Source organism: Dipodomys spectabilis, unplaced genomic scaffold (genome assembly GCF_019054845.1).
Source record: "Dipodomys spectabilis isolate Male_0828 unplaced genomic scaffold, ASM1905484v1 ptg000076l, whole genome shotgun sequence".
NCBI lineage: Eukaryota > Metazoa > Chordata > Mammalia > Rodentia > Heteromyidae > Dipodomys > Dipodomys spectabilis.
In genome coordinates, this window is record NW_024870753.1 from 10,456,266 (window position 1) to 10,483,299 (window position 27,034).

General features: G+C 52.1%; 1 protein-coding gene across 1 annotated transcript in view; it reads left to right on the forward strand.

The window, feature by feature from the left end:
• Nucleotides 1–15,258, forward strand: part of Pgr (progesterone receptor) — a 56,121-nt gene extending 40,863 nt beyond the window's left edge. Inside the window, exons 8-11 of the mRNA XM_042682740.1 lie at nucleotides 7,229–7,373; nucleotides 9,307–9,437; nucleotides 11,318–11,475; nucleotides 14,771–15,258. Of these exons, the coding sequence (XP_042538674.1) occupies nucleotides 7,229–7,373; nucleotides 9,307–9,437; nucleotides 11,318–11,475; nucleotides 14,771–14,926 (590 nt within the window). The 3' untranslated portion in view covers nucleotides 14,927–15,258. The remainder of the gene's footprint in view (nucleotides 1–7,228; nucleotides 7,374–9,306; nucleotides 9,438–11,317; nucleotides 11,476–14,770) is intronic.
• The last annotated feature ends 11,776 nt before the right edge of the window (nucleotides 15,259–27,034 follow it).

Below are 27,034 nucleotides of genomic sequence, written 5' to 3' on the forward strand. Positions count from 1 at the left end.
AGCGTGAGGTGGTTGAGGAGTTACAGGATGACACTCTCCCGGTCACACCTCAGGACAGTGAGGGAGGGGCATTGAGCTCCTCCTTAGAAATACACCCCTCCCCCCCCCTTGTATTTTCTCCAAAACAATCACATTCTCTTTGCATCCGTAATATCCTTATACTTTCTGGAGACCAATTTATTTTTCTAATATCTGATCAAAAATTAATGTATTATGTCTTTTTGGTCACCAAGTAAATTCAATGATTTTTTTTTATAAAAAGAATTCCTGTCCAATTTGCCTTAATATATTTCTTGGTTATTATTCATTCTCCTTGAAAGGTTTGAAATATAATAGATGAATTATAATTTAATTGAACATTCAAGGTTATACAAAACAGAAAAATAGATTCCTGCTTGTTGAATCTTTTTTAAAAAAAATAAGCATTGCGCAAAGTTAATGAAATCCAGTATTCTAATGGAGATGAAGTAATTTTACAGAAAAATCCAAAATGCCCAGTCCTTATCATCTTTATTCTAGTTAAAAGACCTTAGACAGGTAATTTTCTATTAGAGAAGTTCTGAATATTTAAAACTTGCTGTGAGGGGTTATTGAATTTGATAGACCTTTACTAAGCAAAATGTCATAACAGCATTGATAAATTATGCTATTTAAAAAATGTGTTTTTAATTTTCTAGGCTTTCTCTTATTTAGAAATAGTGATTTCTTTGTTGATTTTGGTCCCATCCCTTTTGTTTGCATTTTGGAGGTTCTTTCTTGCTTAAGAGTAGACAATATGCAATTAAGAAGGTAATTTATTCACTGTGCATCCAAGCTCAGCTTTTAAGCACAGTTATAAGTCCAGATTTTTTTTGACTCTCATGTAACCTTAAGAAAGAAAGAGAATTTTTAAATTGAATTTGGGTGGCAACTTTTTTTTTATGTTGCAAAATGTAATTTATGTGTAGCCTTACAGAACAACATGGGTGCACACGGGGCGCATCCATTCAGTAGAACAGGGAAGTGTGGCATTGCCCACAGGTGGTGTGGCCTGAGCTCCCGTGGCGTCACCACGGGCGGCGTGGCCCGAGCTCCCGTGGTGTCACACAGGTGGTGTGGCCTGAGCTCCCGTGGTGTCATCACGGGCGGCGTGGCCCGAGCTCCCGTGGTGTCACACAGGTGGTGTGGCCTGAGCTCCCGTGGCGTCCCACGGGCGGCGTGGCCCGAGCTCCCGTGGTGTCACACAGGTGGTGTGGCCTGAGCTCCCGTGGCATCACCACGGGCGGCGTGGCCTGAGCTCCCGTGGCGTCACCACGGGTGGCGTGGCCCGAGCTCCCGTGGCGTTGCCACGGCCAGCGTGGCCTGAGCTCCCGTGGCGTCCCACGGGTGGCGTGGCCTGAGCTCCCGTGGCGTCCCACGGGCGGCGTGGCCTGAGCTCCCGTGGTGTCACACAGGTGGTGTGGCCTGAGCTCCCGTGGCATCACCACGGGCGGCGTGGCCTGAGCTCCCGTGGCGTCACCACGGGTGGCGTGGCCCGAGCTCCCGTGGCGTTGCCACGGCCGGCGTGGCCTGAGCTCCCGTGGCGTCCCACGGGTGGCGTGGCCTGAGCTCCCGTGGCGTCCCACGGGCGGCGTGGCCTGAGCTCCCGTGGCGTCCCACGGGCGGCATGGCCTGAGCTCCCGTGGCGTCACACGGGCGGCGTGGCCTGAGCTCCCGTGGCGTCACACGGGCGGCGTGGCCTGAGCTTTGGCGACGTCACCACGGGTGGCGTGGCCTGAGCTCCCGTGGCGTCACCACGGGCGGCGTGGCCTGAGCTCCCGTGGCGTCACACGGGCGGCGTGGCCTGAGCTCCCGTGGCGTCACCACGGGCGGTGTGGCCTGAGCTCCCGTGGCGTCACCACGGGCGGCGTGGCCTGAGCTCCCGTGGCGTCACACGGGCGGCATGGCCTGAGTTCCCGTGGCCCGAGCTCCCGTGGCATCCCACGGGCGGTGTGGCCCGAGCTCCCGTGGCGTTGCCACGGGCGGCGTGGCCTGAGCTCCGGTGGAGCCGTGCTTCTTCCTCAGACTGCATGAGTCACTGACGCCAGGGTCCGGGAGCTCCAGTGGCAATTCTGGCCCGGGAGGAACATGTGTCATTAGCTACCCCAAACCCTGTCGGCTGACGTGAACCACAGCCACAGCCCCTGCGCCCTGAGCCAGCCAGCCCCGCCATTAGACGCCAGCAGTGTGCACCATGCGGGGAGAGTGCCACGCCCGAGGCCGGGCTCCTGGGTGGACGTGTCAGCCACGAGGCCGGGCTCCTGGGTGGACGTGTCAGCCGCGAGGCCGGGCTCCTGGGTGGACGTGTCAGCCGCGAGGCCGGGCTCCTGGGTGGACGTGTCAGCCGCGAGGCCGGGCTCCTGGGTGGACGTGTCAGCCGCGAGGCCGGGCTCCTGGGTGGACGTGTCAGGTGCGAGGCCAGGGGCCCTGGCGTGGATGTGTCAGACGCGAGGCCGGGCTCCTGGGTGGACGTGTCAGACGCAGTGTGTCTGGCATCTGGGAATCGTGTCTGCACACAGAGAACTGTTCTGTCGTTGGCTGATGAAGTCGGGTGAGACTGCTCGGTGTGAGAGCTGGGGTCTCTGCCTCTGTGCCTCAGCGCCCAGTGGCTGCCTGTGCAGGATGCCCTGTGCCCCCCCGCCCTCCCTCCACGCCCCCCCACGCCTCTGTGCCCCCCCCGCCCTCCCCCCACGCCCCCCCCACGCCTCTGTGTCCCCCCGCGCCCTCCCCCCACGCCTCTGTGCCCCCCTGCGCCCTCCCCCCACGCCTCTGTGCCCCCCCGCGCCCTCCCCACACGCCTCTGTGCCCCCCATGCCCTCCCCCCACGCCTCTGTGCCCCCCATGCCCTCCCCCCACGCCTCTGTGCCCCCCTGCGCCCTCCCCCCATGCCTCTGTGCCCCCCCTGCGCCCTCCCCCCATGCCTCTGTGGGCCCCCCGTGACCTCCCCCCCACGCCTCTGTGGGCCCCCCGTGCCCTCCCCCCCACGCCTCTGTGGCCCCCCCGCGCCCTCCCCCCACGCCTCTGTGGGCCCCCCGCGCCCTCCCCCCACGCCTCTGTGGCCCCCCCGCGCCCTCCCCCCACGCCTCTGTGGGCCCCCCGCGCCCTCCCCCCCACGCCTCTGTGGGCCCCCCGTGCCCTCCCCCCCACGCCTCTGTGCCCCCCGTGCCCTCCCCCCACGCCTCTGTGTGCCCCCCATGCCCTCCCCCCACGCCTCTGTGTGCCCCCCGTGCCCTCCCCCCACGCCTCTGTGCCCCCCCGCGCCCTCCCCCCACGCCTCTGTGCCCCCCATGCCCTCCCCCCACGCCTCTGTGCCCCCCCGCGCCCTCCCCCCACGCCCCCCCACGCCTCTGTGCCCCCCGTGCCCTCCCCCCACGCCTCTGTGTGCCCCCATGCCCTCCCCCCACGCCTCTGTGCCCCCCCGCGCCCTCCCCCCATGCCTCTGTGCCCCCCATGCCCTCCCCCCACGCCTCTGTGCCCCCCCGCGCCCTCCCCCCACGCCTCTGTGCCCCCCCGCGCCCTCCCCCCACGCTTCTGTGGGGCCCCCATGCCCTCCCCCCCACACCTGTGGCCCCCGCGCCTTCCTCCCACGCCTCTGTGTGCCCCCCCGTACCCTCCCCCCACGCCTCTGTGTGTCCCCCCCGCGCCCTCCCCCCACGCCTCTGTGTGCCCCCCCGTACCCTCCCCCCACGCCTCTGTGTGCCCCCCCCTGCACCCTCCCCCCACGCCTCTGTGTGCCCCCCCGTGCCCTCCCCCCACGCCTCTGTGGCCCCCCCGCGCCCTCCCCCCACGCCTCTGTGTGTCCCCCACGCCCTCCCCCCACGCCTCTGTGCCCCCCGTGCCCTCCCCCCACGCCTCTGTGGCCCCCCACGCCCTCCCCCCACGCCTCTGTGTGCCCCCCATGCCCTCCCCCACGCCTCTGTGGCCCCCCACGCCCTCCCCCCACGCCTCTGTGGCCCCCCACGCCCTCCCCCCACGCCTCTGTGTGCCCCCCCGCGCCCTCCCCCCACGCCTCTGTGTGCCCCCCCTGTACCCTCCCCCCACGCCTCTGTGGGGCCCCCCCGCGCCCTCCCCCCCACCTCTGTGGGGTCCCCCACAGCTCCCCCCCACGCCTCTGTGGGCCCCACACAGCTCCCCCCATGCCTCTGTGGGCCCCACACAGCTCCCCCCCACGCCTCTGTGCCCCCCGCGCCCTCCCCCCACGCCTCTATGTGCCCCCCCACCTCTGTGGGGCTCCCCACAGCTCCCCCCACGTGCCTCCCCCCATGCTGCTTCCCCTGCCGGAGCCCCCTCATTCCCAGCGTCTTCCCCTACTCACTCTGGATGGTCTTCCAGAACCTTCCCTGGTCCTTCCACGTCTCTGCTGCACTTGTCAGCCGGACCAGGCTGTGCTGTGCTCTGCTTTCTGTCCACCTCACTGTCTACGGGCGTCTCTGTTATCTGTACGCCCGGCGTCACGCCCGTCACTGGGTGCTGAGAGCCGACTTAGCACAGGCAGGGTAGTGGACACTTGGACTCCCAGCACGCTGGAGAAGATGGAGGCAGGAGGCTCATGGGTTCAAGGCCAGCCTGGGCTACATAATGAGACCTGTCCAAAAGACAAAAAACAAGCAATTTTTAAGTACAGGACTGATAGAGAAGTTTCTATTATAAGGGCTGTTGTCTTAGGTCATTAAAGCATCCTATCCCTGTTAGTAAACGTATGTTGGTGACCACAGAATGGTATCAGAACTTTTCTTTTCTTTTTTTTTTTTTTTGGGTCCGGTCGTGGGGCCTGGGCGCTGTCCCTCAGCTCTTCAGCTCAAGGCTAGCACTCTACCACTTGAGCCACAGTGCCACTTTTGGCTTTTTCTGATTATGTGGCACTGAGGAATTGAACCCAGGGCCTCATGCATGCAAGACAAGCACTCTACCACTGAGCCAACTTCCTAGCCAGGTATCAGAACTTTCTACAGCCTTCAAGATCCATGCTTGTGTGAGATCCCAACATTATGTCAGAAGCTGCTGATTTCATATATCATCTATTTATATAATACATATAGACAGTGTTATATATGAGGCTCTGCCCTTGTTTATACTCTCTGACATTTTGTTTTTGGGGGAGCATGTATGAGTGTGTGTGTATATATATATATATATATATATATATTTCTTTTGGTCTGTCATGAGGCTTGAATTCAAGGCCTGGACACTGTCCCTGAGTTTTTTTGTTCTAGGCTAGCTCTCTACCACTTGAGCCAAAGTGCCACTTCTGGTTTTCTGGTGGTTAGTTGGAGATAAGAGTCTCCCAGACTTTCCTGCCCGGGCTGGCTTTGAACTGCGATCCTCAGATCTCAGCCTCCTGAGTAGCTGGGATTACAGGCGTGAGCACCCGCAGGGCCCCATGCTGCATTCTTTACCCCCACCCCTGAAGCAAGCGCAGCTCACAGTGAATCTCCTCTCCTGTATGTTCTTTACACTTTTGAAAAGCATTGAGAACCAGGCAGCTTCTCACCAAAGTTTTCTTTCTGGAATTATCAGGTCAAATCACTTCAGATAAAAGTCACTAAGTACGATTCATGGCCATCTGCTGCATCTCTGTGTGAAGGTGCTCCTTTTTCTTCTCACATACTCTGAATTCCCCTGATTATCACCATGGGAATCTGTCCTCAGTGTTCCTTCTTTAAGTATAAAATAACGGGATGCGATGGACACTGCACTTGAGCGCAGGTGTGGAAGCCACGGGACACCGCGCAGCTGTTTATCACAGGGAAGGCCGCCAGGAGCTAAGGAGAGGGATTTTCTGAGTTTTGTCTGTCAGATGGAGACAGACTTCTGTGTGTGTGTGTGTGTGCGTGCGCACGCACGCACGTGTGCGTGTGCGTGTGTGTGTGTGTGTGTTGCCAGTCCTAGGGCTTGCACTCAGGGCCTGGGCACTGTCCCTGAGTTTCTTTTGCTCAAGGCTAGAGCTCTACCACTTGAGCCACAGTGGTACTACTGTTTTTTTTTCTGTGTATTTGGTACTGAGGAATCGGACCCAGGGCTTCATGTTTGCTAGGCAAGCACTACCACTAAGCCACCTTCCCAGCCTAGAAATATACTTCCTGTTAGCAATATTGGTAACTGTTTTTTATATGTTAAAAACTGTCCTTTATGTTACAAGCATTCCTCTGTTTCATGTCATTAACAGTCCTAGAATGAGAAAACAGAAAAGCACTGGTGACTCATGGCTGCACTCCTAGGGAGTCAGGAGGCTGAGATCTGAGGATCATGACTCAAAGCCAGCCTGGGCAGAAAAACCCATGAGCCTCTTATCTCCAATAAACTACTCAGGAAATGCTAGATGTGGCACTGTGGCTCAAGAGGTAGAGTATTAACCTTGAGCAAAAGAAGTTCAGGGACAGCACCCAGGCCCTGAGTTTAAACCGTGGGCCTGACAAAACAAACAAAAACCTGAAAAGAAAAAAGACAGAGTACAAAGTGAATGTAAATATAAAGTCTATTTTCAAATAAAGAATAATTAAATTAAAATTTTTCAAACTAGTAAGAGATTAAAAGGCAACGTGAAAAAAACACTAAATAAATTGTGTCAGACACTTAAATACTGTAAAATACTTTCTTTTGAAGGACATAAGAGTGAGCAAAAGTAGGCCTGGTACAGTAGCTCATGCTTATAATCTCAGCTACTTGGGAGGCCAAGATTAGGAGGATTGCAGTTCAAGGTCACCACAGGCAAAACGTTAACCAGACCCCACGGCAACCCACAAGGCCAGGATGGAGGTGCCTGCCCGTCATCCCAGTGGAGCCTGCGGCCTGAGGCCACTGTTGGGCAACAGCACTGAAACCTGTCTGAACAACTAAAAAGCGGTTACCTTCCAGCTCCCCGTGCCCGTCTTCTGGTCATTGTGCGCGCGTCTCTTCCGCAGATTGGTTGCGTGTTTGTTGAGGGCAGTGCTTGGATCGTATTCATCTTCCTGCCCCCGGTGCACAGCGCAGGTCTCCGTGAAGGGGTGTTGCATGAGGGAGGGGGGAGGGGCAGCGGCGTCACCACACATTTCCCAGGGACAGCTGGGCTCCGCGGTGGGGCCGCCCTGCTTATGAACGTCTCCTGATTCTGGGGAGAGCAAACACGGCCTTTCTTACAGCTGCCACCACCGAGTCCCAGCCGTGTGGGCGAACAAGGGACTGTCACGATGGGTGCACGGCCTGCATTAATCCTTCAGTGATCCCGCAGGTTTTCGAAACTTGCACATTGACGACCAGATCACGCTGATCCAGTACTCGTGGATGAGCCTCATGGTGTTTGGGCTGGGCTGGCGGTCCTACAAGCACGTCAGCGGGCAGATGCTCTACTTCGCGCCGGACCTGATCCTGAATGAGTGAGTAGTGCCTTGTGGGGCTCCTCCGGGCCTCACGCTGGCAGTACTGGGGGGTGTGCGGGGGCTCACTAGCAGCATGGGGGGGGGGCGTGCCAGGGCTCACTAGCAGCACGGGGGGGGGGGGGTGTGCCCGGGCTCACTAGCAGCACGGGGGGTGTGTGTGCCGGGGCTCACTAGCAGCACGGGGGTGTGCCGGGGCTCACTAGCAGCACTGGGGGGGCGTGCTGGGGCTCACTAGCAGCACGGGGGGGGGGCGTGCCAGGGCTCACTAGCAGCACGGGGGGGGGGCGTACCAGGGCTCACTAGCAGCACGGGGGTGTGCCGGGGCTCACTAGCAGCACGGGGGGGGCGTGCCAGGGCTCACTAGCAGCACGGGGGGGGGCGTGCCGGGGCTCACTAGCAGCACGGGGGGGGGGGTGTGTGTGTGTGCCCGGGCTCACTAGCAGCACCGGGGCGTGCTGGGGCTCCCTCCAGTCGGTGGTCAGCACTTGCACGCTGGGCATCCTTAGTGGTGGAACTTTCCAAAGGCTCCTCAGAATGACCTGCCATCTTCACGCGCCTCACTCTCCACCCAGAGCCTCCCCAGGAATCTGGGACCATAGCTGTTCCTCTCCTTCTAATGTGCATTGTTGTCGGAAGTGGTCTGAGATCTCTCATTCTTCAAAAACGTATCAAGATATACACTGTAAGTGGGTGCTGGTGGCTCACGCCTGTCATCCCAGCTGCTCAGGAGGCTGAGATCTGAGGAGCACAGTTTGAAGCCTGGGCAGGAAAGTCTGAGGCTCTATCTCTAATTAACCATCAAAAATAAGCCAAAAAGTAGAGCTGTGGCTCAACTGGTAGACCACTAGCTTTGAGCCAAAAAAGCTCCGGGGCAGAGTTCAAGCTCAGGTCCTGAGATCAAGCCCCAGGTTTGGCACAGGAAAAAAAAAATGTCTCAACACCCTTAACACAAAATTAAATGCTTTCTTTACCAAATTTAGTTTTAGGCGTTGGTATTAATGGAATAATGAAATAAATTAGAGGTGGCTTTGCTTGAAGTATTGACTTACCTTCAAAAAGCAAAAGCAGGGGCTGGGAAGATGGCTCAGTGGTAGAGCGCGTGCCTTGCATGCCTGAGGCCCTGGGTTCGATTCCTCAGCACCACATAAGCAAAAAGAAAAAAGCCGGAAGTGGCGCTATGGCTCAAGTGGTAGAGCGCTAGCCTTGAACTGAAGAGCTGAGGGACAGCGCCCAGGCCCAGAGTTCAGGCCCCACAACCGGACCCCCCAAAAAAAAAAAAAAGCAAAAGCACTGAATACCCTCCTGCAGGAAAACCACACCGGTGGCTTACTTTCAAAATGTTTCAAGAATCCTAGCTGCCCAGAGGCTGCCCAGAGGCCGCCACCCGGAGGCCACCACCCCGAGGCCACGCTCCTCCAGCGCCAGAGCCTTGCGGGTCACTTGAGGCTTGCTTGTCCTCTGCTCTTGCATGCCGCCGGAACCTCCTCCCTCTGCAGGGCAACGGAAGCCGTTCGCCCGCGGGCCTGTGCAGATGCGTGCACACACAGTTACACACATCCGTGCACGTGTGTTGCCAGGGACACATGAGTGAATAAGTACGTCCTTCCTCTCCACTGTCACCTCCTGCAACTCTATCTTCCCCTCCCCTCCCCTCCTGCGCCTCCATCTTCCCCTCCCCTCCCCTCCTGCGCCTCTATCTTCCCCTCCCCTCACCTCCTGCGCCTCTGCTCCTCTAACTTTCACAATCCGTGGCCTCCATCATTAGTGCCACACAGTGGAATCCATGAAAGAGACCCAAAATCCCGAACGCTGAGCTTGCCTCCTAATGACAGTAGACCCCTCAGCCGCCCGAGCAGTGCTGAGCAGTCTCTCAGTTGGCTGAGACGTGGTTTCCTGTGGCTTTCTCCCCCGCGTGCGCGCGCGCGGCAAGGCAGCGCATGAAGGAGTCGTCGCTCTATTCCCTGTGCCTCACCATGTGGCAGATCCCCCAGGAGTTCGTCAAGCTGCAGGTCAGCCACGAGGAGTTCCTCTGCATGAAAGTGCTGCTGCTGCTGAACACAAGTGAGCGAGCATGCGTGACGCGGAAACGGACAGGACCCTCGACGCTGGGCGGGAGGGGATGGGGGACCCGCTCTAGACGCGGGGCGGGAGGGGAGAGGTGAGGAAGGCAACTCAAAGCTAGCACCAAAACCAGCTCTCAGACCCCATCCCAGCCAACCCCAGGCTGCGCATGGTGACACACACTGTCACCCCCGCCACGCGTGGAGAACACACGGGAGGAGGCGGGGCATACACGTGAGATCCTTCTGGAAAGATGACAAGAGTAAAAGGGAGCACTGGGAACTGCTCCAGCAACCCTTCCCGCAAATCCCTGTGAGTCAAGGCGAAACAGGTTCTTTCCCCATCCCAAAGGGTAAGTGTACGTACGGCGGGAAGCTGGCAAAGGAGAAATAGGTAACTACCAAGTTCAGCTCCCTATTTGTTGATAAGAACGATCACACAGAGCTCCAGGAAGAGGTGGCAGGTTGAACACAGCTTCTTACCGCTAATCCCTCCAAAGTGACACCAAAATCTTGGGCAAGGGTTTGATTAAGAAAGTGTTAAGAAAAGTTCAGGGAAAAGTTATTGTTCATGTTTATCAGTGAGGGAAATGTGGGCATTGTTTGGAAACCTAAAGGAGGTGTCCTTGTTTTGAAGAGATAATTGAGGGAAGAGATCAGAGGTACATGCACATGCGTGCAGACGTACAAACAGGGAAATCATGCTCATTTTTGCTTTAAAGACAGGTTATCACTCTGTAGCCCAGGCAGACCTGAAACTTGTGATCCTACTGCTTCAGCCTCTTGAGTGATGAGATTAAAGGTGTGTGCCACTACACCTGGAATTGTTTTAAAATGAGCAAACATTTCCTGTTGCCATTCTGGATCTCAGTAATTAAAAATTCAAAGCCCAAAGCTTAGGTTTTCTTTCATGTGTATGAGTAGCCTTTCTTAGCAAGAAGAGTGGAATTCAGGATGCATTAGGGTGCATATAATACATAGGCTTAAAAGTTTTTTTTAGTGTATTTCTCTTTGCTAGGCACATATTGTTGCCTTTAAACTAAGTGCACTTCATTACAGAAATACTGCTAAGGGTCAAGGTCATAAATCCAGCAGCTTTGTGACTTTGCTGTCCACCACCTGGTATCACTGCAGAGGAAGTTCACAGAAGGTTGCAGGTTTTTTGCTTTTCTGTTTTTTAAGAAGTGCAGCAAATTAAGAAGTGAAGCAAGGAAGTCAGGGATGGGGCAGTAAGGTTACTGGAGAAAAGGAGAAGGGGCAACAGAAGGAACTAGAAGGTTTGGGAGAAAAACAAAGGTGGGAGGGATTCTGTGGTGAAGGTCCAGGGTGAGGCGTTGTGCCTAAGACCTGAGGACCAGCTCGGGGATTTCAGAGGAGAGAACCTGAGCCATTCGCTCACGCCCTGATCTGGCTTAGCAACATCCTCATGAAAACCAACCACGAGCACCCGCCACCGCCGGTGCCCTCTCACGTCAGGCGCCGTTGAGCGCATCCGTAAATTGTGACTCAGACATGAGAACCACAAGGACTAGAAGCGGAAAGTTTTTCATATATCAGAAACACAAAGGTCTTCCACCCCACATCGCTCAGATTAAAAACAAGTATTTTTTTTTAAACCTAAGTGGGTGGATATGAGATATTTAAATAGCCCATAGCTTTCTTTCCATATGAGCAAGAGGGCATCACAAAATGGAATGAAGAAACTTAGAATGCAATCACACACAAAAAAAGTGATAAACTTCTGGGGAATAATCATCTAATGCCCAGTCACTGAGCTTCGCAGGACAAGGGTAAAATGTCCTAGAGAAACCCAAGATCTAGCTGAGCCTGCTGTGTGGTAAACGTCTAACACCACTGTGGCTCGCAATTGCCTTGCTGCAGTTCCTTTGGAAGGCCTGAGGAGTCAGAGCCAGTTTGAAGAAATGAGGTCCAGCTACATCCGGGAGCTGATCAAGGCCATCGGCTTGAGGCAGAAAGGCATGGTGCCCAGCTCCCAGCGCTTCTACCAGCTCACAAAACTCCTGGATAACTTGCACGACGTAAGTACCCCCGTGCCGGGACACCGTCAGCCCTTCCCTCCACTGTTCACATGTTCAATGTAAAATCTGCTCGGTCTGTATTCCTCAAGTCCTGTGCCCTAAGTGTGCTTGCACCTCACAGCTCGAAGGGATCAAACATGTTCCTGTTGACTGGTATTTGTATAGCTGAGGAGTAATATCCATAGGAATTGGGGCAGTTTCTACAGTATGATCCAAAGTGTTTTTGCTTTAAAATCAGAAAAATAGCCGGGCGCTAGTGGCAGGTACCTAGCTATTTAGGAGGCTGAGATCTGAGATCTCGGTTTGAAGCCAACCCTGGTCAGGAAAGTCTGTAATACTCTTACCCCCTATTAACCACTCAAAACAAGAAACAAAAAACAAAACTGGAAGTGGAGCTGTGGCTCAAGAGGTAGAGCTCTAGCCTGGAGCACAAAAGCTCAGACACAGTGCCCAGGCCCTGATTTCAAGGCCCAGGACTGGCAAAAAATAAAAATTTAAAATTACACAAGTTCATGAATATACACTAACAGCAAAAGTATGGATGGAATGACAAATAACTGCCGACAGGCAGTCAGAAACTACGTATCAAGAGCTAAAATCTGCATGCTTTCCAAATTTGTTTTTAGGCTTTATCTTGAAGAAATAACTAGGCAAGAATTTGAATTCTTTAAGTTCCTTCTGGGTTGTTTTTGGTTTCTTTCCCCTTTGCTATGGCAAAACCCCAGAGGTGCCCAACACCTTAACTATATTAATAAAAGAAGATGTGTGGTTAGATATGTGGCTAGTCAAGACATATTGAATACAGACTTTTATTACCGTTGGGTTTAGAAATCACATTAAAATGACAGTCAAGACATAAAAAGCTATCTACTCACCAGGTCAAATTCCGAGGGCCTAACACTTGAATTATGAGCAGACTGTCAAGATTACAAGCTATTTGAGTAAAGCCTCTAAGATGAAAAGCAGAGAGAAAAATAAGAAGGATAAAAAGCGACTTGAAGGATAAAGCACCAGTAGAGAACAGAATAAGATCTGTAAGATCTTCAGAAAAGTAAAGAATAGCATGGTATCCAAGAAAGGAAAATAGAACAACACTCAAAAAAAAAAAAAGAGAGTAATGTTTGGTGAGAAAAATACTTTGGCACAGTTAAATACAGAAGAGACACTTAAATAATTAAGATGTACAAAATGTAAAGGAAGTGAAAATAATTTTAAGATCAAATCATGGAAGATCAGAAAGAGATACAAAGTCTAGAGGATTAATCTTGGAGTCCTATGGTCCTGTGAATAACAAAATTCCAGCCGAGAGAACAGCAGAAAATCGAGGAAACCATATAATAATAAAAGATGTTGGGGGCTGGGTGCACACAGAGATAACCCAGCCATGCTTGATTTTATCACAACGTGAGGCTAACTAAATGTGAAGCCATACTAAGTAAAAACATGGGACAGAGGCAACGGCTCAGCCTGACCAGTATAAGTTCCTTAATTCAAATCCCAGCAATGCCAAAGACTAAAAAGCCATTGTGGAGGAAGGACTGGGCCGATGTAGGCACCACACCACTGAACCAAAGAACATTATTACAATGCATCAGCATCCTAGGAGTGAAAAGAATACCTTGAATATACCATGCACAAAGCATATGCAAACCATTAGCACTTGGAGATCCTCTTTGACTTCTGAGTAGCAACAATGGAAGCTGGAAGACAGTGGGACAAGGCCTACAGAATGTGATGGCAAAGAAAATCTTCAGCCAAACCATCACACAAGTATAATGGCAACCCTGTTTTCCTATTTGCAGTCTCCTGAGAGTCTTTTCTTAGATGCAGCCTTTTTCAAGAATTACCTTAGGATGTTACAATGAAGTAATTAGAGGAAGAAGAATCAAAATCATATCTTAGCACAAGAGCCAGGCAAAACTGTCTTGAGTCTAGATTGGAGCCATAAAATACATCAAGGGGGAAATGGAACTGGTAGATGTCAGTGAGTGTAACTGTGTTAAGATGATACCTTTGAGCCAGGTGCCAGGGGCCCATGCCTGTAATCCTAGCTACTCAGGAGGCTGAGATCCGGGGATCCTGGTCAGAAGTTAGCCCAGGCAATGAGGTCCATGTAAACTACCAAAAAAGCTGGAAGTGGCGGTGTGGTTCAGGTGGTAGAGTGCTAACATGGAGCAAAAGAAGCTCAAGAACAGTGCCCAGGCCAAGTTCAAACAGGATTGCACACATGTGTGTGTATGTATGCAGACACACACACACACACAGACACAGATGATACTTTTGCATTGCTGTCAGAATTTATCGATGACGGCAATAAATGTGGAGGAAGCAAACATGTAAGAGAGCTCTTGCAAAATAAAGTCATATAAGAAAGGAAGTGGGAATCAAGGACAAGACAAACCCAACATAAACGTGTAGTATCAATACTAAAATTGTATGGCAAAAAATTCATTCGAGATACAGAGATATGTGTCAAAAACACTGCCCGCACCCCCAAATCATTCAAAGTAGCTGTGTGGGAAGCCGGGATGAGAACAGAGCTGTGGGTGTTTCTGCTGCCGCTTCTTTTGGTGTTCTGGCTGTGCCGTGTGACTTGTGAAATTAAGTACGTTGGACTCCTTTGACAAAAATAATAGATTGCAATTCATTCTGTTGGGTTTCGGACATAATAGTCAATCTATTGTTATATGAATGAAAAGTGATTAACAAATAGAATTTCTGAAATAACTGAGTTTTGAATGTGTGTGTGCAGTAGTTTGTGTGTTTGTGCATGCCCACACATCTTTAAAAAAAAAAAACTTGAAGGGGCTGGGAAGGTGGCTCAGTGGTAGAGCGCTTGCCATGCACGTATGAGGCCCTGGGTTCGATTCCTCAGCACCACATAAGCAGAAAAAAAAAAAAGGCGCAAGTGGCGCTGTGGCTCAAGTGGTAGAGCACTAGCCTTGAGCTGAAGAGCTGAGGGACAGCACCCAGGCCCAGAGTTCAGGCCCCACAACCGGACCAAAAAAAAAAAAAAAAAAACTTGAAAAATGCACCAAAATATTCAACTTGGCTACCCTGTGGAAATACAGGCAACGTTCATTGCTTTACATCTTTCGTATCGTTGGGCTGTTTCACTGCGTGTAGATCATCGTTCTAGGTTTCTCTGGTGGGAGGGCAGTGGGAGAGTTTTCATTTGGTAGAGGAAGAAACCTCTTGACCAGTTAATTCTAATGTTAGAAAAAGAGGCTATGCCTGGAGAGCGCATGAACTCACTGTTGTCCTTCTCGTGTTTTCCCCCGCTTGCCAACGGCAGCTGGTCAAGCAGCTTCATCTGTACTGCCTGAACACGTTCATCCAGTCCCGGGCGCTGGCGGTGGAGTTCCCGGAGATGATGTCAGAGGTGATCGCCGCGCAGTTACCGAAGATCCTGGCGGGAATGGTGAAGCCACTCCTCTTTCACAAAAAGTGACCGCCTCGTTTTCCCTCTCAAGGAAAAGAAATGAAAATTCTGCGCATGTCCTTTCGCTTCGGCGAGGGTGAGGATGGTCCCGAGGTTTTGTGAAACCTTCTGAAAGCCTTACATTTCTAACATATCATACTGTGTACATTTATGAGGAAAAAATGTGAGATTCGAATTTTCTTTTGTAAAGGAAAGTTAGGACTTTTAAAGTGTATTTGTGTACCTATATTTTCTTTTAGAGTTTACAAGATTGATAAAATTCTAAAGTTGATGGTTGAAGCAAACTATATATTATGCATATATATCGTTTAGGTGGAGATTTTTAACTTTTGCTTCTAACAGATCTCCGTTAGAGGGGGAGAAAGCCTTTACATTTTAAATAAAATGTTATTATACATGTTACTTCCACATTGATCCCTTTGTCTCCCTGGTTATATTTCCAAATTGGAACTTGGAAAAGAGTGAGCAAGAGTTAGAACATCTAATGTTTTAACTAGATTTTCTACAGCGGTTTCAATGCAAAAAAAGTGTAGACAGACTTAAAAAGAGTCATAGAAACTGATGTTTCCCAAACCAGAGCTAGCTCCCCGCACAGCTCATTTGTCATGGACAGAGGTCCAAGGATGTGGGCAGATCATTTAGACAATGCACCTGGGGACTTTCTAGGTTTTTTGTTTTGTTTTTAAACTTTTTTGGGGGAAGGGATTATCCTCAAATATGATGTGAATAGAAAATGGTGTCGAAAGTTCTATGGCAGAGTCAACCCCTGACTGCCTGTGGCATGTGGAAAACTTACCTGGTCCTGATTCTCTCCTCTTTAAAACTAGTGTGACAGGGCCTTCCCCCTAGAGGATGCTTTTGGTCAGAGCTATTAATAACATCTTCCCAAAGCAGAGAAGAGAAGGGGGACAAGGGAGGCCAAAGGAGGGAGGGAGGGAGTGGGAGGGAGGGAGGGAAGGAGGGAGGGAAATGCTCTTTTCTTTCTCCAACAGGTGAATCTCAGGTTCAAATGTCTTGAGTGCCTATTACCCAAGTCTAAGCAAGTTGCTTCAGGGAATTCCAGACAGTGGCTTAATACAGTCAATTATAGTGGCATAAATAAAACACATTTCACTTCACCATTTGAACTGAAGATAGACATAATTTTCTACAGCAAGTTACTGGACAGCCCTTATCTAAAATAGCCACCATACACACCTATCTGTGTGTAACAATGCCTACGTCATAATACATATATATCAAGTGAATACCTAAAATGGTTTATATCCATCTTAGGTATAGATATATATTATTATTTTTTTTTGTTGGTTGTGGGGCCTGAACTCTGGGCCTGGGCGCTGTCCCTCAGCTCTTCAGCTCAAGGCTAGCGCTCTACCACTTGAGCCACAGCACCACTTCCGGCTTTTTTCTTTTTGCTTATGTGGTGCTGAGGAATCGAACCCAGAGCCTCATGCATGCAAGGCAAGCGCTCTACCACTGAGCCACCTTCCCAGCCCCATCTTAATTTTTTTTAATTCAGAGAAAATATTAGATGCCGTTTGTAAAAGAAATGTACCCTTGTTATCTCACAAATAAAATGTATATCCTTGTGCAGATTAGTAGATGCTAAAGAGGAAATTAAACTTTGAAAACATAGAGAAAAAATTTCCATGAAAGTTTCCAATTTCTTAATGAGTCTCGAATCTCAGCCAGCAAAATACCTGCAGCTTGCCAGGGGCTGGGACGTGAGGGCGCTCCGCAAAAGCGAACGGAAGTTCTTCACTTTAAAAAAGAGTTAACTCTGGTGTACCCCACACAGTGTGTTCGTGTAAGGCTTCCAAGACTGGGGTTAACATGAGTCAACCCGGGCTCCAGTCTTGGCTTTATCTGGCCTGTGCGGCAGATACACTGGGGAACCAGCGTCTCGCGTGCCTGGGTTGTAGCGCGGGCCGCGGTGCGCCCGAGCTGAGGCCGCTGGCCGGAGGCCGCCCGTCCTGACCGGGCAGCGCCGCCGGCCCCGGAGATGCTGCTGGCACGCCGCACCTTGACTGGTGTTGGCATCTTCAGAGCCAAAGCACCACACATCCTCGCTTCACCCTTCCTAAGAGAATCAAAGCACGCCATTTCCTCACCCAAAAGCCCGCTTCCGTCACGAGCACTCACAGCTACCTGATGTTTGAGTGAACTTAAAAAAAGTATCACTGCCTTAAAAAAATGGGGCCCTATCCCGGCTCCATCCTCCAAAATTGTATTTTAATTTATTCAACTTAATATACTCCTATCCAGCCATGCCAAACTCCCGCCATCGATTGTCTGCCAGAATTTCCCCCCTTCGGACCCCATTTCCACACACCTCGCAGCCGACTTCAAGGCTCGGCCGTGCATCTTTTCTGTAGCCTTCTCGCACCTTCCAGTGGCTTCTTCCCCCAGGGGTCATCTAGTGTGTGTGCACACGCCGCTGCGGGGCGGGGCTGTGCGCTGCGTGGGTGTGGACCTCGTGGGGCGGTGGGCGCTGTGCTTGTTGACTGACGCCTGGGCGGCCCGCTCCGTGCGGGGCGCAGGGCTCCGCCATGCTGCCTTCGCTCAGCAGCTCTGTGCTCAGGCCGGTGCGTCTCCCGTCTTGGCTCGCATCTCAGCTCCGTCTTCATTTCGCTTCAGCGCTTTCCCATTTCCCATCTTCTTATTTTTTTAACTGTGTTTTTTGTCTTCTCTTTGTTGGCCCTGGGGATCAAATCCAGGACGCTGCACTTGCTAGGCAAGCACTTTGCCACCGAGCTTTACCCCAGCCCTACAATTCTCCATCTTCTTCCTGTGCTTGAGCTCTCGCTTTCCAGTGGCCGTAACATGGGAAATACAGGTTTTATACGTTAAGAACAATAATCTGTTTTCTGTTCCAAATTTTAAAACTGGTTAATGGAATATTATTTTTTTCCTCATGAAAACTCCAAAAATACAGTTCTTATACTGAAATACTCCAAAGTCGTTTTGTGTTGCAAACCTCAATGTAAAAATGTTCCTTGCTTGTTTTCATCCAGCAAACACTGAGTACCTACTGTGGACAAAGAAACATAAGCTTTTGATTATTTAGAGCCGAAGAAAGTCAAAACTCAAGAAAGTTAGGGCGCACAATCTTTGATAAGTACTGACAATGTTGAGTCTATGAATTTTCATTTGGTTTGATCACTTGCATATAACGGTACTGACACAGATGAGCTGCAGTGTAAGGATACTACTTTAAAATTAATATTGTCTTCAGTCAAATATCAGCAATTCATTTGAATCATACTGATGTGTACCTTTGTTAATTTAAAAAGGTGTGAATTATCCTTTCTTGCCCACAAATGTTATCCTAATAAAAGAGTTTTTAAAGCGTCCTCTAATCAAGTGTTAAGGGGATTTTCCGTCAGGGGGAAGGGTGGGTCAGGTGGTGTGCGACACAAGCCCGGGTCCTCGGCCCTTCCCAGCCCAGCCAAGCGTCTTCCAGTGAAGACAAGGAAATCTCATCCCGGCATGACCCGCTCTCATGACCCTGAATTAAACAGTAATTTAATAGTAGAACTCCTTCTCATCAGCACAGCGTTCTGTGAGAAATAACTTTCCCGACTCACTTCCTTCTGAGAGACTGGGATGTGCCATCACAGGCTAGGCCTGTGGCTTCGAGACCTCATAAGAATGTTCCAGATTCTCGAGGGCCTACCTGGTCCCTCAGGTAGATGTCTCCACGCCAGGGCTTAATATTGAAGGCTAAGTTTAAAGAAGAAAAAAACCGATCCCCCAAGAACATGACATGAAGACATTAAGGTACCTGTTCTCCACATCTCCTTCCCCACTTCTAGCCCTCTCGCTCCACCTCCGGGCGAGCGTGAGCACCGGCCTCCTGTGCCGCTCACCGCCTGGGTTTCTCTAAAGTCACAGAAGGAGGTGAGCTGTGTGTCGGGAAATACTTGGCGGTGACTGAAATGCACTCTTGAGTGAATGGGATCGTCTACTCCTTACAAATGTTTGAACAGCGCTGAGCCCAAAGCAATTATGCCTTCCGTGTCAGGTAGGAGATGAGTTGGGTTCTTACTATTCTAAGGCATGTCGCTTTTTAATTGGACAAAACTGTGCCATTGTATATCTCTTCTTTAAACATTCCTCTTCAATCCCCTGAAACTGCTCAGGGACCCAGCGTGACAGTGAGGTACTGAAGGAGGCGCTGACCGGGACTGGACTCCGCTGCTGACCTGCTGGCTGGACACGGAGAAAGTCCTGTAATCTCTTCACTAAACCTCGCCCAACTCTCTCACAAGCAACAGGAAAGGAGACAAAGCAAGGTTACAGATATCCTGAAACAGTAACTACCATAATGATCTCTTACCTTAAGCCAAAGTTCTAGCTATCATCTGATGGAACTGCTGAGCTCCAGGGAAACTAGGAATCTAGAGAACCCAGTTCCTTTTCTTCTATTACTAAATGCTCTGATCTGGTTGACTGATTTAAAAGGAAGAACAGAAGTATTTGATTAATTTCCCCTAAGACCCAAATCTGTTGAGCTTGAGACGTTTCATGAGAATTCTCAAGAGCCTAATGTCATCCTTCTATTATGAATATCTAACAGCAGTACTGAGCTTGACATTTTTCAAGTATCTCTGTGATATCTTGAATGGGAGACTAAGCTTTAGCCTCTCTAGAAAGCCATGCTACGTACACACTACAGGCATAAATTACGATCATAGCGGAGTAACTCTGCAGACAGTACAGTTGGGTCACATGTAATGACAAAGCCATCAACCCAAGAAATCGTCTTCCTATCTATCCCAAAGACGGCTATCATAAAATCTCGCCATGCATTGATCTGGTCTGTCACCAGCGCGTTGGCCTGTTGCCACAACTTCTCAGCTTGTCGGCTGAGGTCAAGTGTGGTTGGGAGCAATTGCTCTGTATGCCCGAGAAAAGCCGATCCGCTCACCCTTTACACATTTCAAGACGGAACATGAAGCTTTGAAATAATAAATGCCACCGAAACCTCATAGTCACAGAAGAAGCCCTCAAAACTTGAAAAAATGTTTTTCACACTTAGAGACATCTCATTTTTTGTATCAGTAATTCAACAACCACATTCCCCTGGAGAAATGAAATGCTCAAGGGGCTCAGGAAGTCTCTCTCTCTCTCTCTGCTGGTCCTGGGGCTTGAACTCAGGGCCTGGGCATTTCCCTGAGCTTCTTTGTGCTCAAGGCTAGCACTCTACCACTTGAGCCACAGCACCACTTCCAGCTTTCTCTGAGTAGTTTATTGGAGATAAGAGTCAGACTTTTTCTGCCCTGGCTGGCTTTGAACTGGGATCCTCAGATCTCAGCCTCCTGAGTAGCTAGGATTATAGATGTTTGATACCAGAGCCTGGCAAGCAGAGCTTTGTTATCCTCGAAGTGTGCCTCTACATGTCCATGGTACTCACAGCTATTAAGTTTTAAATAAAATCTATACCAAGGAGCTTGAGCAAAACGTCACCAAATCCTACTCTCTGGGCCCTTGCTGGACCAATAAACAAAACATCTCTCACCCCGGCCAGTAGCCGTTTCCCATCTCCTTCAGTCAGGGATGGGGAAATGCTTCTCAGTCAGCACCCTCTCTCCCTAGCAGCTGCCATGTATTTAGTGTCATGTGTGCTGGACCTTAAATCCAAAATGGAATAAAAGCAACAAAGCAATGGACTCTTCACCCATGCGGCGGACTAGCGTTGACACGTAGTGTGTGTCCCCACGGAACTGGGACTAGCGTTCACACGTGTGCGTGTCCTCTCTGAACTGGGACTAGCGTTCACACGTGTGCGTGTCCCCTCTGAACTGGGACTAGCGTTCATACGTGTGCTCCCCTCTGAACTGGGACTAGTGTTCACACGTGTGCGTGTCCCCACAGAACTGGGACTAGCATTCACACGTGTGCGTGTCCCCATGGAACTGGGACTAGCGTTCACACGTGTGCATGTCCCCATGGAACTGGGACTAGCGTTCACACGTGTGCGTGTCCCCATGGAACTGGGACTAGCGTTCACACGTGTGCGTGTCCCCACGGAACTGGGACTAGCGTTCACACGTAGTGCGTGTCCCCACAGAACTGGGACTAGAGAGCTGAGCGTGGGTCGGATCACACCCCGTATTCTCACTCAGTGGGAAGCCCCCACCCCCGCCCTGATACCACACGTGACCTGGACAACAGAACTCCCCGAGTGCTGAGCGCAGTAGTTCACACCTGTAGTTCCAGCACTGGGGAGGCCGAGGCAGCAGATGGTGGGTTAGAGCGGCCTCGACAGCAGTAACAAGCCAAGAGTTGCTCCTGTCAGTAGTTTATCTCTGCTCTGCTCTGCTCCTGCAGATGTGCCAAGCGCGGGGCACGGGCCTAAGTTAAACAATGGCAGCGGGTTGCAGCTGCAGTTGCTTGGCTGGTGCAGGGAGTCCTCGGCCCTCTCCCCCGGCCCGGGAGGGGAGAGCACCGCGGGGCAGAGCTCGGGCGCCTGCAGGCGGGAGGCTGCGCCCAGGCCTGGCCACGCTTCCAGCAGCTGTGGAGCCTGGAAACTTGCAGAGCGGCTGGAGGAGTCCCAGAATGTCAACCTCGTTTGGATTTACTGGCTCTCGGGGCTGTGTGTCACGCTGACCTTATTGTTAAGCACAGCTTTGTTTGCTTTTCCTCTCCTGGAGACCAGGGGGCGGCCTTCCTGCCAGGCTGCCGCAAAGCTGCCACGGACAAAGGACTCCTGAGAAATGGCGTGAGGCAGCTGAGCAGGTATGGCCAGGCCGCCTGGACCCCGGAGACAGTGTGACCGCGCCGTAGCCACGGAGAGGGACACGCTCTGAACCAGCACCATAAATAACTTCCAGGACATGCACTGCAGCTTATTTCTTATTGTCTTTGAAATTGCTCTTTATAGATCAACTCCAGATGTATCCAACTTGCCAAACAAATTATGTTAAATAAAACCCACTTAAATATGTTTCTCTCATGTCAGTTACACAGAATGCTTGGGCCCAGAGGTGCTGACTGTCTATGGCTTTTGCAGCCAGGCTTTAAGCTTTCTGCCACAGAAAATGCTTTTTCCTCCCAGAAAAGTTTGCATTTTAAATTATCTATTTACCAGGCTTTTCTTTTAAATTGTAGATGTTTTGTTTTCTTGTTCTATTATTAAGACATACACTTTATTATAAGTTGATTTGATATTTTTTGCAGCTCATCTTGGTAAATTCAAAATTTATTTTTTATAGCAAAATAATCAATGGGATCCTATCATAGCTTTCCTAAATGATGCTCTTAACAAGAGATTTGAGGCTATAATGAATACCATTATTATTATTCTAAAAGCTTTAAAATTCACATTAAAAATGAAAAAGAATGAATACAAATGTGCCATGTTCTTGTTAAACTAGGGGTAGATCCCTGCTGCTCAAATATAGGGTAAAAAATCCTGCCCAGAATTGTCTTCAGTGTTAAGCGTGGTACAGCCAGGGTAAAAAGAGCTTCCCATGAAAACATACGACTTTTGTTAAAAAAACTATCTCCCTTAGACCTCAGTAGTCTGTATTTTAACATTTTTGAGATGTGCATGGCAACAGAAAAAAAATAAGAACAAAGATTTTCATTTTTAAAAAGAAAATGAAAAAAACCAGACACGTTTTTCACTGATGTCTGAAAAAAACCAAATGGAACCGAAGCACATAAAAGCCTTCTGTATTTTGGAAGGACTCTCCTCCATCATAAGCGGTGTGTTCTCTCCAAAACCGAGCAACAGTCATGCCAGAACAATCCTTCACTGTGATCCCACGCTCTGCGCTAGGGATGTATCCACCCCGACCCGAGCCACAGACATACACCTGCTCATACACGCACACACACGGCTCCTGAGACAGCATGTCCTAATCCAACGCCGCGTGGTTTCGGAGAAAGATCCACAGTTTCTGTCAGAGCCTGTGTGTGACGCCCTGCCTCCTGGGGGACTGGAGAGAAGGAACAAAGGACATGGTCCCTCTTCTCCACCTTGTGTGTGGTGAATGCAGACAGAAGCTGCGCCGTGATGATGTACAGAAACAAACCACCAAAGCCAAGACTAGCCAAAGGCATCCCGGGAAACCCACAGATCACAGCGACCCAGAGGTAAGCACGGGTCTGAGGGGAGCCGAGGACCCGCTGGGCACGCAGACAAGGTGGGTGCTGTCCGCGCAGAAGACAAATGAATCCCACGTGCACAAAGCAGACGCAGACACCGGGCAGACAGGCAGAGTGCCGGGCACGGCCCAAGCGCGAGTCCCAGTCCAGAAGGCCAGGGGCGGCGAGGGCCATTAGTTAAGCACTGGCACGCAGCTCTTTATCATAAGAACACGATCCAATTCACATGGGCAGGCTAGAAAATTCTCTCACAGAAGCAGGGAGAATGGAGTCGGAGACAGGTAATTTTGGAGACAGGAGAACATTTTTCAGGGCGTTGCAATCCACAGGGGGCGCTGGGTGATCATGACCCCTCGATGTTCCAGAACACGCCACTTAGCAGCACTGACAGAACGAGAGCGGACTCACACCGGAGCCCGGGCCCAAGCGCAGGACCAGACCTCCAACGACGCTGCAAACTCCTCATCAGGAAAATAAGAAACTTCACTAACTTCCACAGTCCCACCGCTCCAGACCACCCCGGCGGACAGCAGGCGCCGAGACTAAAGGAGCAAGCCCAGCTTCCCAGACGCCATCTTCCAAGAAACATTCACACAACAACGACAAAAACCCCAACCGGTTCCATTTCCACCGCGGATGTGGAGTTCACGAGCCCTCAAAGGAGCGGGGAGTCGAGAAGGAAGTGCCGACGGCTGAAAGCGTGGGGAACCATCTGTCTGTCTGAGGACAGGCCGTCCACCCCTCCCTGTCCACGGGGTCGGGTGCCGCCCCCTCGATTCCACTTCCACGCGGCGACCTCTCCCGCCTCCACCGGCCAGGCGGCGCTGGGGGAGGGCAGCGCGGCCTTCCGTCTCCTCTCCTGGGCCGCGCCAGGGCTGCCGGTTATCTGGCCCCAGCCTAGCGCTGTCAGCTTGCTTACGCGCGTGCGCACACACACACACACACACACACACACAGACACATGCACACACACACACACACACGTCTGTTCACACACAGGCCTGCTCACGCACGCCTGTGGCCCCCCAGTCCCTCTCTGCTCTGGCACTGCGGGCACGGTGACTTTGGTGACTTGATGCTTGCCATCCCGTCCCGGCAGGCCCGACAACTGGGGACGAGGTGTTTTCTCGCCAGGCCTCACTGCAGGGTCACCTGGTCTCTTCCCGGGAGCTGTGGCTCCCACCGTGGGCAGAGTCCCAAGCAGGACGCCACGGGGGACGCGGGCATCGCTGATGTGCGCTACGGACACGCCTCAGCGGGTGTAAATGCCCGCCCGCCCCTCCCCGCCCCTCAGGGCAGATGGAAGCGGCCTGTGCCCATCGCGCCCTCGTTTCCCCAAACCCGGAGCCCTCCACCTCCTGCCTCTGTCAGTCCGAGGCCAGGAAGAGTCTGGGTCTCCACGGAGCTCAGCCCCGCTGCAGGGCCCGGCAAGGACACAGCCGTGGCTGTTCCTCTAGGAAGGCCGGCTCCTCAGCCCCGCCTGGCTGCTGGTTCTCGAAGACAAACTTAAGTCCCATGCTGAGCACAGACGCAAGGACCCTGTTCTTGTTCTCAAGAGCGCCTCGGCTCGCTCCCACCGGCCCGGAAAATGGCCAAGTGCCGGAAAGAAGAGCACAAAGACGGTTACCTCAATGCGGATGCTCAGAGACACGCAGTGGGAACTCAGGAGTCTTCTGGAAGAGGTCACAGGCTCCTTCCCTCTGTGCGTGCCTCAGTTTCCTGCCCTGGGAAGTGACAGAGGCAAACTGTTTAACATTAAAGAAGGACGGACAGAGCACAGCGTTAACACAGTGTCAGATGAGCCTGCACTGGTTTCATTGCAGGAATTCAACAGGCAGATAAAATAGCGTGTGACGGTCACACTGAGTCTTGGAGGCAAAGGATGAGCAGGGACAAGTTCCTTCTCCAACTCCCGCTAATCAGATGCCAACAATTCCTGTGTGAAATATAAACTCCTTATTTCTTTCCAATCAACTGTGGATTGGCCAACGAGGCCGTTTTACTAGCCCATCTGGCAAGTTTCTACAGCGGAAGTGATTTCATTTATTCCTGGCTAGCACAACTTCATCTCTGCCTTGGCTTTCTATTTGCAAAACGGGTACAGCAACAGTGTCTCTGTCGCAGACTCACTAATAAGGTCACGTAGAGCAGAACCTCATCTGGTCGGCCCTGCCTTCCTGCGTGGCCTAACAAAGTGGCCTTTTCCCCAGTAGGCAAGCGATGAAGGGTACGAAGGACATTCAAAATCTTATACACATACACAGGAGAAATAACAACAGTATGAGGTCATGAGAAACTTCATAGCACCAAAGTTCATTTATCAGAGCTGTTTTCCAGTACAGTAAGGACAGACTGTTACAAGTGGAAAACAACCTAGAATTCAATGAAAACCTTCCATCTGGGCAGTCACACCCACTCTGAATCCTTTATATGAAGTAAGTATCCTCCTCAAATCCACGTTTATAGAAATGTTACCCCCCACAAATACTCAAATAAGCTTAGAAAAGCTAGGCGCTGGTGGCTCATGCCTGTAATCCTAGCTACTCAGGAGGCTGAGATCTGAGGATCCCGGTTCAAAGCCAGCCCGGGCAGGAAAGTTCATGAGACTCTTATCTCCAATAAACCTGCTAGAAAACCAGAAGTGGTGCTGTGGCTCAAGCGGTAGAGCACCAGCCTTGAGCTAAAGAGCTGAGGGACAGCGCCCAGGCCCAGAGTTCAAGCTCCACGACAAAAAGAAAAAAAAGAAAAACAAAAAATCAAATAAGCTTAGAAAAAGGCACACAGGAGGACAAAATTTAAAATGGTTATACACTTAGTAAAGCAATAAGATGGCAGCAATGGGGGGGGGAGGGATGGGACCCAGGGTGGACAAACGCTGCAGTGTCCTCACCGGACACTGTGTGGAAAACGAACTATACAACTGGTGGGCAGGAATGGGAGGGAAGCGCTGGGAGGGGGGGGGGGGAATGGGAGGGAAGCGCTGGGAGAGAGTGGGGGGGGGAATGGGAGGGAAGCGCTGGGAGAGGGGGGGGAATGGGAGGGAAGCGCTGGGAGAGAGGGGGGGGGATGGGAGGGAAGCACTGGGAGAGGGGGGGGAATGGGAGGGAAGCGCTGGGAGAGGGGGGGAATGGGAGGGAAGCGCTGGGAGGGGGGGGGGAATGGGAGGGAAGCGCTGGGAGAGGGGGGGGGATGGGAGGGAAGCGCTGGGAGAGAGCGGGGGGGGGGGGGGAATGGGAGGGAAGTGCTGGGAGGGGGAGGGAATGGGAGGGAAACGCTGGGAGAGAGGGGGGGAATGGGAGGGAAGCGCTGGGAGAGAGCGGGGGGGGGGGGATGGGAGGGAAGCGCTGGGAGAGAGGGGGGGGATGGGAGGGAAACGCTGGGAGAGAGCGGGGGGGGGGGGGAATGGGAGGGAAGTGCTGGGAGGGGGGGAATGGGAGGGAAGCGCTGGGAGAGGGGGGGGAATGGGAGGGAAATGCTGGGAGAGAGGGGGGGGGAATGGGAGGGAAGCGCTGGGAGAGAGCGGGGGGGGGGGGGAATGGGAGGGAAACGCTGGGAGAGGGGGGGGGCAGTGTCCAAAGAGAAGTACTCGTTACCTGACTTATGTACCTGCACATCGTCATCCTCCTCCTCCTCCTCCTCCAACACGGAGGCCACGATACACACGCGCCAGAGCCGGCAGCACAGCACTGGTGACGGGCGCCCTGGCCCTGTGCATCGGAGGGGCCAGCCGTGGGCGGCGCCACCTCCATGGCCTGCCACCGCTTTCACGTGACAGGGGCACGCCGGGGAGGGGTCTGTGACTCACCCAACCCCACGCAGGCGCCGGGGAGGACGAGGGTCCGGGTGCTGACACCTGGGTCGTGAAGAGAGCCGAACAGCTCCTCCCTCTGCATCCGCTCATTCTTCCGCGCATCCTGCTCTCCGCCGTGTCTAATGCTGCGTCGGGTCTCCTCCCACAATTCCACGCTGCAGCTCTCCGCAGAGCCTGGCCGGGTCGCAGCC